The sequence below is a fragment of the Amborella trichopoda genome, chromosome 3 (genome assembly GCF_054954075.1).
Source record: "Amborella trichopoda isolate Santa Cruz 75 chromosome 3, AtrichopodaSantaCruz75HAP2 v2.0, whole genome shotgun sequence".
Taxonomy (NCBI): domain Eukaryota; kingdom Viridiplantae; phylum Streptophyta; class Magnoliopsida; order Amborellales; family Amborellaceae; genus Amborella; species Amborella trichopoda.
The window spans coordinates 31155001-31171783 of NC_142338.1; the positions used below are offsets into that span (position 1 = coordinate 31155001).

General features: G+C 40.7%; 1 protein-coding gene across 7 annotated transcripts in view; it reads right to left on the reverse strand.

Annotated features, from left to right (window-relative positions):
* LOC148782837 (protein POOR HOMOLOGOUS SYNAPSIS 1-like) overlaps positions 1-9471 on the reverse strand; it is a 21100-nt gene extending 11629 nt beyond the window's left edge. For 6 of the 7 annotated variants that reach the window (XM_088862413.1, XM_088862410.1, XM_088862414.1 and 3 more), the window contains exons 1-5: positions 8955-9471; positions 8072-8188; positions 7919-7984; positions 7608-7720; positions 5332-5513 (exon numbers count right to left, since the gene is read on the reverse strand). In XM_088862413.1, the coding sequence (XP_088718539.1) occupies positions 5332-5513; positions 7608-7720; positions 7919-7984; positions 8072-8188; positions 8955-9233 (757 nt within the window). In that variant the 5' untranslated portion in view covers positions 9234-9471. Of the gene's footprint in view, positions 1-5331; positions 5514-7585; positions 7792-7918; positions 7985-8071; positions 8189-8954 lie in introns of those variants that run through there. The other variant, XM_088862415.1, reaches the window with a different exon arrangement.
* Between the last annotated feature and the right edge of the window lie 7312 nt (positions 9472-16783).

Sequence of the window (16783 nt, forward strand, 5' to 3'; positions counted from 1 at the left end):
CACTTCGCAACGCTATAGGTGAAAATGAACAGTGATTTCGCCTACACCCTTCACCGTCCAAAGTTCATCGTACGGTCACGATTATCCGGTAGTATTTTATTTTTCATTTTGTTTTACAAATCGGAATGACCTGAAATTTGGAGCTTGTATTTATCAAAAATATTGGAATCTTTTAAAAATATAAAAAAAATATTTTACATGAAACAATTAACCAAAATACCCCCAAATAATTTCAGGGGTATTTTGGTCAATTTGTTTTCACGGATAACCAAAAAATTGTGAAAATCGTGACCAGGTTTTGATTATCATGAGGATTTAAATAGTATTTTTAATTTTTATTTTTTTAGTACAAAACATTGCATGTTGATAGATTATTTATGCAAAAAATTGCATGTTGATAGATAATTTATGCAAAGAAATATATGTTAGTAAATTTTTAATGCAAAACTGTATTTTTTAATTTATTGTTAATGCAAAAAAATATATTAAGAAATACATGTTATTAAATTGTATTATATTTTTAATGAAGTTTTGTATTAAAAATATACTTTTAATTTTTAAAATTTTTAATGCAAAAAATACATGTTGTTAAACTGTATTATCATGAGGAATTAAAGTGAATATCATTGTAAAAACTTCGTGGCATGTATGATAATTATATTATCTTGCATTTTTCAATTTTATTATTAAATTTTTAATGCAAAAAATGTATGTTGATACATAAATTGTATATATAATCTTGATAATTGAGTTGTAGCCATGTTTGGAGCTTGCATTTTTTATTATATTATCTTGCATATTTGTATTTGAGATATACGACTATTTGTGATCATTTCAATTAAGTTGGGATTGTGCCCACTATATCATTGTAAATTTTATTTGTGGCATTGTGAGTGACTATATCATTGTAAATGTTTTTTGTGTCAAATATACGTGTAGTGGAATTATGGATGACTATATTGTTGTAATTTTTTTCTTGATTCTAAGTGTGACCTGTACAGACTTTTTTTTATCTATAATGTTGCATAAATATTTTTTTTTTCTCAGTAGGAACTAATTCATGTTTGTTGAAATGAAGATTATTGACAAGTCCATATGTACTAGCATTGTGAAGTACTATATACCATTGTAAATATATTTTTTATTGATACTAGATCAATGTAAATATTTTGTTCTATATATAGTGGCTGATATAGGCTATTTTTATCTATAATGTTGCATAAATAAATTATTTTTGCCAGTAGGAACTAAAATATTTCTGTCAATAGAAGTATTTTGCATTAACAATAAATATAACTTCATGAACTACCCCTACATATTATCACTACACATGGTGATTATTTTTCATGTTGAACTGTCAGGTTAATTTTTAACTCTTTACAAGATAAAATTATTTGTAATTACTGCCAAAGAGTAATAAGTAGTGGGGTACATAGGTTCAAGCAACACTTGTCACGGGTTAAGGGAGATGTTTATGCGTGCAATAGTGTCCCTCGTAATGTAAGAAAGCAGATGACGGCATTTCTCAAGGCTACTAAAGGTAAAAAAAATTGCAAAGCAGATGATGAATGAGGATATAGCTAGTTTATATACACCATCAAGCGGGAATGATCTAAAAGAGCAATATAATAATGACTTGGAGATGACTATAAAAATGAGTTTATAGGAAACATACCAAAGGGAACGCGGGTTTAGAATGCCTAGTGGTTATGACATGGGCATGCATAGTGGGCCTAGCTCAGACATATATGGCTGGCCCAACTCAAACATGTATGGAGGGCCCAGCTCAAATATGTATGGAGGGGTTGGTAGCAATATGTATCAAGAGGAATGGGACATTGAAGAAATTGTTTCTAGCTTATCTAAGAGTATCAGTATTGCAGGTCATGGTCGTATAAACTCATTTCTCTCAAAGCCTAATTCACAACAAATGACCCTCAAAGGCATAGTAAAAAGTACGAGGAACATGTTGGGTAGATATTTTGGTAAATGATTATACGATAAAGGGATCCCTTTTGATGCGGCCAATAGCCCATATTTTCTATCTATGGTCAACGCAATCCAGAGAGCCGGGCCGGGGATAAAGCCCCCAACGGCATATAAGCTAAGTGGGCCAATCTTAGATGAAGAGGTGGATGAAGTTAGAAAGTGGATTGAAGAATATAAACAGAAGTGGCCAAGTGATAGTTGGTTGAATAAAGTTAGCAAAAATGAGTTTTTAAACTTCTTGGCCTATTCCCCAAAAGGTACAACTTTTTTGTCTAGCAAAGACGTACCATGGATAAAGAATGATGCAAACTTCTTAGTACGACTATATGATCAGATCGTGGAGGAGATGGGAGATAAGCATGTAGTCCAAATTATTACGAAACAATATGCGTTTATGTGTTTCTGCGGGCAGCAAGTTGATGGATAAGAGGAAGCATCTAATATGGATCCCGTGTGCTACACACAGCATCGATCTTATGTTAGAGGAGATCGGTGAGATCAAAATTGTGAAGGAGACTCTACAGGAAGCGCGGTTCGTGTCAAGATTTATATATAACCACTATAAAAAAAAAATTTTGTTCAGAGAATAGTCTAAGAAAAAAGAGATAACCAGGCTTGCCATAACCCACTTTGCCACAGATTACTTGGCTGTAGAATCCATTCAAGAATTTGAAGGTGTAGTAAAGAGATTGTTTACTAGTGAAGAGTGGTTAAATGACCGCCTCTCGAAGTCCAGTACCAGGCTAAAAGTGGACAACATAGTCTCAAATAGAAGGTTTTGGTCTCAATGTTTCAGTGTCGTAAAGACCACTGCCCCTTTGGTCACGGTGTTAAGAATGGTGAATACTGACAATAAAGATACCATGGGTATTCTTTACAAAGGTATCGAGAGTGCCAAATCAGCTATTGGGGAGAAGTTTAGTTTTGCTAATAAAGTGATCGAGATTATAGAGAGAAGGTGAAACACCAAATTTGGATGTCCAATTCATTATGCATGTAAATATATATTTTATATCATTAGAATGTTTCACTTTAAATTATTTTTTTATGAAATTTTAAATGACCTTTCTCTATCTATATTTTCTAGTTTACTACTTCAACTCAAAATTTTGCTAGTTGACACCTGAACATCCCCACATGATTATGGAAGGGGTTAGATACATTATTGTCAGGTTGGAGAGAAGCCATCGAAACCAGGTAGCAGCAATACAAGAGGTATTATTTAATATTTGGGTAAGAACTTGATTGAGTTGTTATATTTGTGAGGAATAATACACTAAAATGAAATATTTTGTTTTAACTTGCTATGTATAGAGATAGTATAGGATCCTTCGGAACTAGACTTGCCAGGAAGTCTTGAACTAAGATGGATCCAGGTTATCCCCTAACTAATATTTTGTTCATTCATATATTTAATCTTATGAATTGTTCTTGGTCTTACAATGCTTTTAGCATTTTAATCCAGCTGAATGGTGGGAGATATATGGCAGTGATGCACCTCACCTAAAGAGGATAGCAATCAAGGTGCTCTCCCAGACATATTCTACTACTAGGTGTGAGCAAAACTGGAGTACGTTTAAATGGTTGCACGCTATTAGGAAGAATCGACTCGCTTCGGAGATGCTTCATAAACTAGTATACGTTTATTACAACTTAAACTTTCGAGAGCGACAAATAAGAAGGAAGCTTAAAGACTATGAGCCGATAGACTTGGACACAATATTTGTCACAGACATAGAAGAACAATGAGTAGTAGAAGAAAAGGAGCCAGTGTTGCACAAGAGAGCGTTCCTCGAGGCTATTGGTGAGGAAGATATTGAAGAAGGTGATGAGCAGCATAAAAGAGGAAGCAGCCCACCAACATATCCACAATTCATCGGAGATGTCGGTGATATTGCACCTAATGAGGGAGAGTGAGAAGGGGGTCTAAGGGAAAATGAGAGAGACGATGATTCTGAGGCCACCCAATCCCAGCCAAATTATTCACATATCGAGTCCCAACAGCAAGAGGGTAGAGATGAGCACGACAGTGTATGTGAGCATAAATGATGGACAAGCTTCGAGGATTTTGGATTAGGACCGCAACAAAACACTAACACTCAAGAATTTGGGCATAGTCAGGTGCCCACTAATTTGGATGATTCGTTTTTAAAACGAGTTAATGAATTGTCACGCGAATTCAATCAATAGCACCAGCGTGATCACGATGAAGAACAACATCATCCGTCATTTTATTTTTAGGTTGTATGTTACGAATTGTATGCTCTATTGTAGTTCATGTATGATGATATACTTAATCCTTGATAATTCTATGTTTATCCTTCTGTGTGATGTAAACTAAATGGTAAATAGTAGTTCAAGCAAGGAAAAAACGTATCAATATTCGTATATTCATGCAAAGAAATGAAAATTCTTAACGGAGTACCCTCATTTTTTATTGAATTCCTAAAAAACAACCTTTATAATGAATTTTAATAATTTTTTTGGATTTGTTTTAAGGCTTAGTCCGACCGATCAGGATCGCCGACTCACCGACCCGGATGGGTTTTTTAGGTGCCGATCCAGGTCACCAATCCACTTTTTAAACCACTGGGAAAAAGGTTATCACTCTAAGGTTTAGGGTCTCTCTTTAAATATAAATATAAAGAAAACGATCATGGAAGTAGTCTCATGAGAAAAAAATATATATTATGTTTATAAGATACATGAGGATCTCCAGTAGAAATATTGATTCAACTTTATAAACACTTTTTATGGCATCTATCTTTAGGGCAAGCTTTCTATGTTTCCCCGACAACATAAAACTTATATACTTCCCCTTATGCAACCCTCCATTTTGAATGGAGGGTTAAGATTGCCCCAATCACAATGTCATGTTTCTACACTATTTTATTTTAAATTTTTTTTTATAAACTATTTTGACACCAAATTTTGAACATCCAATCCTCTATTAAACTTGCACTAGTGAAAAATATAAAAAAAATATTTTCAATAGAATAAAATGACCAAAATACCAATGAAAGTTGTAAGGGGTATTTTGGTCATTATATTTTATCAAAAGCTTATTTTTAATAATTTTTATAGGTGCGCCCCAAGGAGAATATGGCAATATTCATACAATTTGTACAAAAAACAACTAAAAATAAATTACTTTGAGACGTCGGATCTAAGATTAAACAGTATGTGACTCTCTTGATCAAATTGGATGGATGGATGATAGGGGAAGTATAGATCTTCTATGTTGTAAGGAAAATATATAGAAAGCTTTCCCCTGTCTTTATATGCATGGGATTTTTAGCGTTTAATAATTCAAAGAATGAGATTAGAAGGAATGGCATGTACCTTGGTCCGTAAGCTGGGAAGTGCCGTTGAGCAGAGATGTGAAACTAGGAGGCATGCCCACGAAGACGGGGCCCAATTCTTTAGGTAGGAGAAAAGGGTTCTCGTATGCCCTCTCTGACCATTGCATCTCCGGCGCGTAACCGTCATCGCTGCCATTTGAAAAGCTCAATTCTGCCTGTGCCCTGCAAGTTCACTCCAATTAAAAGGGCTCCAATTTTCTAATCACTCACTTCCTACTCTTATAACGTCACTACGTACTGCATTCAGAGCAATTACTGTTAGAAGAGTTTAGTTACAATTACTGTTAGGGTCATTTACTTACAGAATAATTACTCTATTAAGTTTGATACTTTTACTGAGATGATCCGCTCAGTCGATTTGTTTTTCAATTTTACCCTCAGTTCTATGTTTCAAACATTCAATAATTTATTTATTTATTTATTTTTACTATTGTAGGACACTCTAATGTCCAAAACATCGAAATACCCGATTTTTGGGGCGGTTCAATAACTGCAATAATGGACCGTCCTACATTTTTCGCCCACCCTTTATTATATAGTTGTCGGATGTTACAAACATTAGATCATTTCATGGTTTTTTTATATTTTAGTAGTCCAAGCTTTCAAACATCAGGCTTCTAAACTTTTTATTTTTTTAAGGTAATTATGGTCCTTTTGATAAAGAACGTTGGGCCAAAAATGTAGTGGGCCGATATTGTAGTTATTGAATTGCCTCAAAAAAAGGTTGGTTCTATGTTTTAGAAATCGGATCACCCTCTAGATGAATGTCGGAAAAAAAAGTTGTTCAAAACTTGAAACAACAAACTATGGGCAAATTTAGAAAAAAAAAAATATAAAGAAAATGGGCAAAGTATAGGGTTAAGAATGGATCAGATCCGGTTTCGATCCATCGGGATCCAGATTTCGATCCAAAAAGTATACATAGGATCTGGATCCAGATCCAAAAAGTTACATGGGATCCAGATCTCGGCATCCAAAAAATTTATTTTATTATTTTATATCGATAAATAATATAAAAATAATATAATATATAACATATATGTATATATAAAATAATATATACTAAAGTAATAACTAGGTTGGATCCAGATCAGATCCACTGTACCCAAGTCCTATCCAAATTACTATTCAAATCCAAATTTTGAACCGTCATATCCAAACCTTGGATCCATACCTGGATCTAGACAGGATCCAAAATTCAGGTTCCATATCCAAATCGGGTAAATTTTCAGCCGTAACAAAGTAGGACTTTGTTATAAAATTACCAAACTTATGGACCAAAGAGTAAATTCAATAATTTTACCTGGACCCCTCACTGTTATGGCCACATTTTAGGTGTGGGTTTTATTGAGATATGATTGCGATCACCAAAACCATGAGAACTTCGAAGGATAAGAAAGATCCTCAATGAACTATGAAAACGAAAAGGCTAAGAAAGGTATCGCGCACCCAAAAAAAACGAGCAAACCCATACGCCTCTAAAGAGAGATGGGATCAGGGAATAGATGCAGTCATTTTGCCACCAATACCTAAAAATCTCTACATCCAAATTTAAAGAGGTCTCAGATGAAACCTCACCAAATTAATGCTCTAAATTGTTAATATTGATGATGGGCAGAAATAGTAGATAATTGGTAGAGATTATGTTTCAAAGCTAGATCCTAATCTTGAAAGATCAGCCCTCTCTAATAACTGCCGGCAGAGGCCGCTTGAAATCACACAAAAACTGTTAAACTAAGGAAATTAAATTGAAATTAAAGTAAATGGACCCTCTGGGCTTGACGGCATGCCTTGCGTCATCAGACCAAGCCAGACCCCCTTTGGAGGATTCAGCCAATGACGGTCTGATTCAATTTTGACCTATTTTTTGGCACCTGATTCAGGTTTTTGTAGGTTTGTATAACTTATATAACTTTGTCTACTGGTCTGCATTGGTCTAGACATACTATGGATTGCAGGTTGTGTTATACTAGGATAGTATAATTCTTAAAGTTCAGGATATAGATTTTTGGAAATTTAAGGGTTTTAGAAATAAAAAAAATTTAATTAATTTCAAATTAAATGTCTGCAGTATATAAATGCACGAGACATTAGTTTCCATTCCCAGCTAACCCGGACCAAAATTAACAAGGTTTGTACAAAGGAGAAAGAAACAAGTGTTTTCGAAACGAAAGTATCACTAGAAAATTGCAGTTGATAGAATGTTTCAAATAATGCCAGAAACGACGGGAGCAGTTAATGGGGTTGGCAAGTCACCTTGCCACTGGTGGTTCATTGGATGTGGCACATTCAGAAATGCATGAATTATCGCATATGTAATCACTTTGACCAATGCCTTCGTAAAATGCGCCACTACTGCTTAAGACGTCCTGTAGGGAGAGATGATGGTTATGCTGCAGAATAAAATTACTGTGCTACATGAATAAAAGAGATCAATGTACTGCAAGAGAGAACAAGATTATGATTAGGGAGAGTGAGAAAGGAAATGATTCATTCTTGGGAAATATAATTGTATCAATCTATTCAACCAAAATAAAGGAACATCCGCATGATGTATTAGATGTTACCTTCACATAGGAAATGAACTCTTCTGCCTGAGAAAAGGACGGGAATCTCAAGGCAAATTTCTGCACCTGCAGGTTTATAAACCACATCAATTCAATGTATCGTACTTCAATTCCAATCCAAAGTAGAGTCTGAAACAAATGAGGACTGCTTGCCTCGTTGGAGGAGTCTTTGTAGCTGACGATTACAACCCTGCTTCCCCTGAGACCGCACTCTGAGCTGCAGGATATCTGCGGCCACATGAAACTAATTTTGGAAACGCAGTGCTCTTCCTGCAACACCAAACACCGAGTCATAAAATTTTGAACAGGAATAAGCTCCTTTTTTTACAAAATGGCCTGATACTGTAATAATAGCCAGGACGAAGAGATCTGGACCATCAGCAGAAACTAGGACAAATCTCCGAAAACTTTTCAGCCGACTCCAAATTTCGGTTGTTACTCCAAATTGCAGCAAAAATTTCGGAAAAATTCAGTTTCCTCCCAATACGAATACGTAATCGTGTATGTAACAGTAGAAATCACTGTGATCGCTGATATAGCCCCCAATCTAGACAAAAGTAGCTGAAATTCAATTTAAATTCCAGCCAAAACCAAACGAATCCTGATTTTTTTTTTTCTGAAATTCAGATTTCCTATAAATTATGGCAGAGTTTTCAGTTCAAATTCATGATCTGGACATTTGAACGCCTGGAAGGTTGTTGAACCGACAATTTAGATTCATTCTCCCTTAAAACCCAAGCAAAACTTGAGCGAATTTCGATTGTGACTCCATACTTCAGTAACTTCGGTTCTCAAACTAAAAGTGAGTATCAGCTAAAATCCAGATGAAGTTCATACCATTTAAGAAAGCATTAAAATCCCTTTCCTGATATTTTTAAGAAAGAATTAGAATCCCTTTCCTGATGAATCCAAGCATCCCCTTCATCCCCAATGCCAGACCAAAACAGCAAACAACAATAACAGATGACACAAATCCATAACCTTAAATCTTTACGAAACACTGATAAACATAGAGAGTTAAGTGAAGTTTGCTTACATGAACATAGCCTTGAACCAATAGTAATAACACTGCTCCCAATCCTCCCTTTTCTGTAATCAGTTGCAGAGAAGCGGCTGATGAAGACGCCATCCATGTCCCTTTGGAAGATACAGTACGCATGTGGAGCGGTTTGAGGAAATCGTGGCCTGAATAAAGCAAAGCTGACTGTAAATGACGAGCAAACACGAAAAATTGGGCGAATTCTGGCTGCCATTGCTTCGTTAGAGAGAATGCAGGACATGATGCCAATGCTAGAGTGAGAACAGGCGCTTCCATTTTCAGGTTGTTCACTTCCTCTCTCTAAGAAGAAGAAGGCCGCCATTTATAGTCCGATTCCGCTTGACTTCACCTAAAAATTGGTGATTTGATTCCCGCCTCAGAACAAAGGAATGACAATCGGCCACGCCAGATTTGAAACTCAAGTGCTTTTGGTATTGGTAATAAGGAGACAGATTGTCATGCATGGGTAACACAAGGGAAAGTTCGAGCCAAAATGGGAAGGCCCTTTTGTGATAAAGAAGGTTTCTTCAAACGGAGCTTATATACTGGCCCGGCTTGACGGAGAAGAAGCAATGCCCCCATCAACGGACATTACCTGAAAAGGTACTACCCGTGACTTTTACGGTCTCAAGGGCACGACCTTAAAATGTGCCCTCAGGTCTTGGTGTACGACCTTAAAACACACTATCTCCATGGTCTCGAGGCCACAACCTTAAAATACGCCCTCAGATCTTGATGTACAACCTTAAAACACACTACCCCTACGGTCCCCGTGGCATGACCTTAAAGATGCCTCCCCAAACAAAGACGGGCGCGATGAAAACCCAAAAGGGCGTTGCGATAAACAATGACAAGAAAAATAAAGAGAAAAGAAAAAATGACGTGGTGCGGTAGCATCATCCGCTATCGTGAGTAAAAAACATCAAAAGAAAAAAAACGGTAGATGTGGTGTGAAAACCACGGGCAAAAACACCGTAAGAAATCTCTTCTGGGGTCTGGCAAAAACAAAAAATGACGCACACCCCAAGGACTTGAGAGAAAACCCGAAAGGGCGTTCAAGTCAAAGGAACGTGCAAAGAAAACGTGCTCGCTCTCAAAAAATTCACCACCCTCGAAGGAAACAAAAACTGCAGAAAGAAAAATCCGAATAAGACAAACAAGGCTATGACAAAAGGAAAGAAGGGAAACAATCAGCATAAGCAAGCAGAGGCGTTCCCTTCATTACAAAATAGAGGTTGCAAAGAACTACTTCACATTTACAAGGAATGAAATACACAAAAGGTCTCGAAGAGGAGGCAGGACAGAGCAACAGCAGCAAAGGCGAAAGCGTGCAAGGATGATCCACCAATCATTCTTTATGAGCCCCAATTTTGACAGATACGCACTGTCTGATCGCCAACCTGTCCTTCAATACGGCCACCGCAGGACATGATGCCAATGCTAGAGTGAGAACAGGCGCTTCCATTTTCAGGTTGATCACTTCCTCTCTCTAAGAAGAAGAAGGCCGCCATTTATAGGCCGATTCCGCTTGACTTCACCTAAAAATTGGTGATTTGATTCCCGCCTCAGAACAAAGGAATAACAATCGGCCACGCCGGATTTGAAACTCAAGTGCTTTTGGTATTAGTAATAAGGAGACCGATTGTCATGCATGGGTGACACAAGGGAAAGTTCGAGCCAAAATGGGAAGGCCCTTTTGTGATAAAGAAGGTTTCTTCAAACTGAGCTTATATACTGGCCCGGCTTGACGGAGAAGAAGCAATGCCCCCCATCAACGGACATTACCTGAAAAGGTACTACCCGTGACTTTTACGGTCTCAAGGGCACGACCTTAAAATGTGCCCTCAGGTCTTGGTGTACGACCTTAAAACACACTACCTCCATGGTCTCGAGGGCACAACCTTAAAATACGCCCTCAGATCTTGATGTACAACCTTAAAACACACTACCCCTACGGTCTCCGTGGCATGACCTTAAAGATGCCTCCCCAAACAAAGACGGGCGCGATGAAAACCCAAAAGGGCGTTGCGATAAACAATGACAAGAAAAATAAAGAGAAAAGAAAAAATGACGTGGTGCGGTAGCATCATCCGCTATCGTGAGTAAAAAACGTCAAAAGAAAAAAAACGGTAGATGTGGTGTGAAAACCACGGGCAAAAACACCGTAAGAAATCTCTTCTGGGGTCTTGCGAAAACAAAAAATGACGCACACCCCAAGGACTTGAGAGAAAACCCGAAAGGGCGTCCAAGTCAAAGGAACGTGCAAAGAAAACGTGCTCGCTCTCGAAATATTCACCACCCTCGAAGGAAACAAAGACTGCAGAAAGAAAAATGCGAATAAGACATACAAAGCTATGACGAAAGGAAAGAAGGGAAACAATCAGCATAAGCAAGCAGAGGCGTTCACTCCATTACAAAATAGGGGTTACAAAGAACTACTTCGCATTTACAAGGAACGAAATACACAAAAGGTCTCGAAGAGGAGGCAGGACAGAGCAACAGCAGCAAAGGCGAAAGCGTGCAAGGATGATCCACCAATCATTCTTTATGCGCCCCAATTTTGACAGATACGCACTGTCTGATCGCCAACCTGTCCTTCAGTACGGCCACCGCAGGACATGATGCCAATGCTAGAGTGAGAACAGGCGCTTCCATTTTCAGGTTGTTCACTTCCTCTCTCTAAGAAGAAGAAGGCCGCCATTTATAGGCCGATTCCGCTTGACTTCACCTAAAAATTGGTGATTTGATTCCCGCCTCAGAACAAAGGAATAACAATCGGCCACGCCGGATTTGAAACTCAAGTGCTTTTGGTATTGGTAATAAGGAGACCGATTGTCATGCATGGGTGACACAAGGGAAAGTTCGAGCCAAAATGGGAAGGCCCTTTTGTGATAAAGAAGGTTTCTTCAAACAGAGCTTATATACTGGCCCGGCTTGACGGAGAAGAAGAAATGGCCCCCATCAACGGACATTACCTGAAAAGGTACTACCCGTGACTTTTACGGTCTCAAGGGCACGACCTTAAAATGTGCCCTCAGGTCTTGGTGTACGACCTTAAAACACACTACCTCCATGGTCGCGAGGGCACAACCTTAAAATACGCCCTCAGATCTCTATGTACAACCTTAAAACACACTACCCCTACGGTCTCCGTGGCAAGACCTTAAAGATGCCTCCCCAAACAAAGAAGGGCGCGATGAAAACACAAATGGGCATTGCGATAAACAATGACAAGAAAAATAAAGAAAAAAGAAAAAATGACGGGGTGCGGTATCATCATCCGCTATCGTGAGTAAAAAACGTCAAAAGAAAAAAAACGGTAGATGTGGCGTGAAAACCACGGGCAAAAACACCGTAAGAAATCTATTCTGGGGTCTTGCGAAAACAAAAAATGACGCACACCCCAAGGACTTGAGAGAAAACCCGAAAGGGCGTCCAAGTCAAAGGAACGTTCAAAGAAAACGTGCTCGCTCTCAAAAAATTCACCACCCTCGAAGGAAACAAAGACTGCAGAAAGAAAAATGCGAATAAGACACACAAGGCTATGACGAAAGGAAAGAAGGGAAACAATCAGCATAAGCAAGCAGAGGCGTTCACTCCATTACAAAATAGAGGTTACAAGGAACTACTTCGCATTTACAAGGAACGAAATACACAAAAGGTCTCGAAGAGGAGGCAGGACAGAGCAACAGCAGCAAAGGCGAAAGCGTGTAAGGATGATCCACCAATCTTTCTTTATGAGCCCCAATTTTGACAGATACGCACTGTCTGATCGCCAACCTGTCCTTCAATACGGCCACCGTTCTTTGACGTCATATTGACGAGACAGAGGTCTTACTATCCCGAGTCCATGAAGATTTGACGTTGAAGAACGGGGCATGCTAACCGCGTTGTACTGGAATGAAATTCCCCCGAGGGTAGCATACTCCCCCTCCTTCAGTGAATGGGCCTCAAGGGTCGAATGAAAACCCTCCCTGTAGGCTAAATCTTTCTTGAAGTCCTCTAGGAGACCCTCGACCTAACCAAAAATAGAAGGCTGGTCCGAGAAAAAGTAAAACAGGAGACTAATGAATGGGCTTAGTGTGGTGAAATCAGTCTTTCCATCTTCAGGATCTCTGCTGCCATTAAGGCTAATTCCCCCATGATCCCTCTATGTTGATAAGCCTTGGGGACTCCGAAGGCTGTCAAGTTCATCGTGGTCTTTTCCAATAGCTCAAGGAGTTGTATCATTTCTTTATGAGAAGACCAACCTATGAGGCAATGGATGAGCGTCCATAGCTCTACACCATACTCCATGACACCAATTTCGATGCTTAAGAAGTCCAGCCCCTCTATCTGCAGAGAAAAGGGGATCCTTGGCTATTATGGAATGACACCGCCAGGAGCGAACTAAGCAGGGGTGAAGATGACCTGACTAAAGTGGGGCAGCGGCACAATCCCTTCCTCAGAATGAGGCAAACGAGACGAGGAGGACGGTTCATTGAGGTCAATGTCCATCATGTCCACTAGTTCTTCCTTGACCTCCATGAAGGGCCCATCATCCTCAATAATGATGGCGTCCTCTACAGTATTATTCTCTACAGGAACCTTCATTTTTGGGATTCTCGAATCCCTGGTCTTTCGATGTGTAGACATGTGCGTCCCCTCCCAAGCTGCCAGGCGCACTCTATTCTTGCACGAGCCCCTTGAAGCCGTCGTTCGCTGTCTCATGTGTGAGCGTCTCTCTGACACAACCGTTCGTGCCACCGTGTGCAATACCACCGTGCGCCAACTCCTCATGCCGATGTGTTAAGCCATCATGTACTGTCCTCCCCATCACACATGTCGAAATCTCACACTTGTGCACGCATGCCTCGGCTTTTGCACGCATCGCCTTCGCGCACATTTGACCCTTTGGTTATCGTGCACTACGAGTACGACCCTTTTCCTCTTCGACGCATGTCCCTTCCCACACGTTCGGACCGTGACCCCTCGGTTCCCCAACCGCCTGTGGCCCTCTGACTTCCAACACTGAAAAACCCTATCGTATGACCCTTCGGCTCCTCCTTGAAACTTCTTGTCGGTACCTCACCGACATACCCTTGCCGAAAAAACTGTTGCAACCTGCCGAAACTGTTCGGCCTCCCAGCACTTCAAACCTCCTCTTGTCGAAACACTCTTCAGCAACCCTTGGCTGGAAACTCTCTGCAAAGTCCTCCGGATGCTTGAAAACCACTGTCGGAACGCTGTCGGAACTTCCCTGTGCTTTTTGGCACCTTCTCGGTGACTTCCTGCCTTTGCCTAGGCTTCCAACACGATTCCTCGGTGACCCTTGAACTTCTTTGCCGAAATCCCGAAATCCCCTGTTTGAACTCTCACCAGAATGTTTTAACTTTGTCGCTGTAACTCTTCACTATGGTAGAAGGTAAAACGAGGCTTTTTACCCCCCTGATACCCTCGGCTATTCCCCTTGTGCCCTTAACAAATGGGGGAATATTGCCCAAGACCACAACTGGTGTTGTATCATTTGTCAAATAAGCCAAGGGCACTTCGGGAAGCTTAGAATAGTAGAAGTTCAAACATAAATGGGCCAGACCGAGTCGGGCTACCACTCGAACCCGAGCCCGGGATGCTCCCTTCCAGGCGCTTTTCACCCACGTTGTAGTGGGCCAGACCGGGTCGATAACCTAAGCCTGAGCCTGGATCTCACATCCCGATCACCATTTGCCATTTACCATCACCACGAGCAATCCTCTCGCACTTGTACCCCACATGTGCATACTTCCAGTTGCCACTTGGGAGCTCCCTCCATCACATGTGTATTTCACATGTGTGCATAAGCCGTCGCCCGAGCCTGTCCTCCTCAGGTCGCTCACTGCAGACCCTTTCACACGCGCCCCTCACACGTGCATGCTAAGCCGCCGCTTGAGCCCCATCTCCCTTAGGCCGCTGTCCACACAACTCCTCTCTCGTGCCCCTCACAAGTGCGAGACCAAGCCGCCGTCTACACTCGACACAACCAGGAAATGAGGCTTTTTCACTTGGCCACCATGTGCCCCTTCCTGATCGGCTCAACTCCTACTCTTCCGCATGACCCCCTTTGCACGCAGCCTCAATTACCTCCCCAGTGGATCGAATTGAGCCTTACTTACCGTGTATCTCCCCCATCACTCCATGCCCCTCTCGCTTTGCATGGAAATCCTTCATCCCATCCCCAGTGGACCCGTCTCCTTCATCACATGAGTAGACTCATTTTCATCCCCAAGGAGTCACACTCATTCCCTAAATACCCAGTGAGTCCCCCTGCACTCACCAATCCCTCACTGGGTCACCCTCACTATTCAAACCCACCGCTCACACACGGTCTGTGCTGCAAGTCCTTAAATTTCCTAGAAATGGTCCAAGATATACGACCCTAAATTATAGCGTACATCCTAGCCGCATGATGTTTAACTGCTTCACACAATGGTCCGTGTTGCAAGACCCTAAACGCCTAGCACCAGTCCGTGTTGTAAGACCTTAAACTGCCTAGCCATGGTCCAAGCTATACGACGCTAAACTATAGCACACGTCCTGACCGTATGACATTAAACTACTTTGCACATTTTTCCAAGCTATACGACCTTAAAACTATAGCACACGTCCTGGCTGCATGAAGTTAAATTGCTTCGTACATTGGTCCAAGCTATACGACCCTAAACTATAGTGCACGTCTTGACCGCATGGCGTTAAACTGTTTCACACATTCGTTCAAGCTATACAACCCTAAACTATAATGCGCATCTGTTAAAATTCTTCGCACACTGTCTAAGCTATATGACCATAAACTGTAGCATATGTTCTTGCTGCATACATTAAATTGCTTCACACATCGGTCCGAGCTATATGACCCTAAACCATGGCCCAAGTCCCGGTGGCATGACCTTAAACATGCCCGCATAAAAAAAATGGGCACGGTGAAAACTTGAAAGGGAAGCATGAGTAAAAATGACGGATGGGCATGGTCATGAAGCCATGAGTAAGAGCATTTCGTGAATAAAATTGGGCATCGTGGAAAACCCGAAAGGGGCCACCGTGAGTAAGAATGGAAAAAAGTAGACATGACCACGAAGTCATAGGTAAAAGTGCCCAATAAAACAAGGAAGTTGGTAAAAACCACCCTGTGGCACCACTTCCCCTATTTAGGTGAAAAACCGAAGGGGCACAATAAGCAGGTTGATACACCGCTCGCCTCCATAGACGGCTTTAGCCATCACTTCAAGAAAAATTCCTGGTACCAAATGCCCTGCTATCGGGACCCAAAAAGATCCTTAAGAAAAGTTCCGGCAGCCTGAGTCTATTCATGAAATGCCCTAGGAATCAGAAGAATCGCTTAAACGACAAATCGAGGTTCTACGCTAAAGGACCCCATTCTCAAGAAGTCAAACAAAAATAAGAAAGCCACGATGGCAAGCCAAAGACGCTCCCAAAGGCACATAACTGTCAAGCCAGGTCAAAACCCACCATCGACTTGAGGGTGAAGCCTCCTCAAGGTTCCCAATTACTGTTTTAATATAGACATTTCAGGCCGGCCACTAGACAAACCTGACTAGGCGTAGTTACGATTGGGGTTCACACCATAAAGAGGCCACCTTGCCAAACCCCTCCCTGGCTGAGGGGCCCAAACTTTTTTGGGATAGGCCAACATAAAGCCCCCGATTGGACCCAACAGGATGGGGCCCAAAGAGGTACCTTGCTTGTCAAAGCTAACCTGGTGTAGCAGCACACAAGCCCATCAAAGGATCCTTCGTTGTCTATCCAAAACATTGCCTCAGACTTAGACCTCCACCAGAAGGCACGGTCTCAGA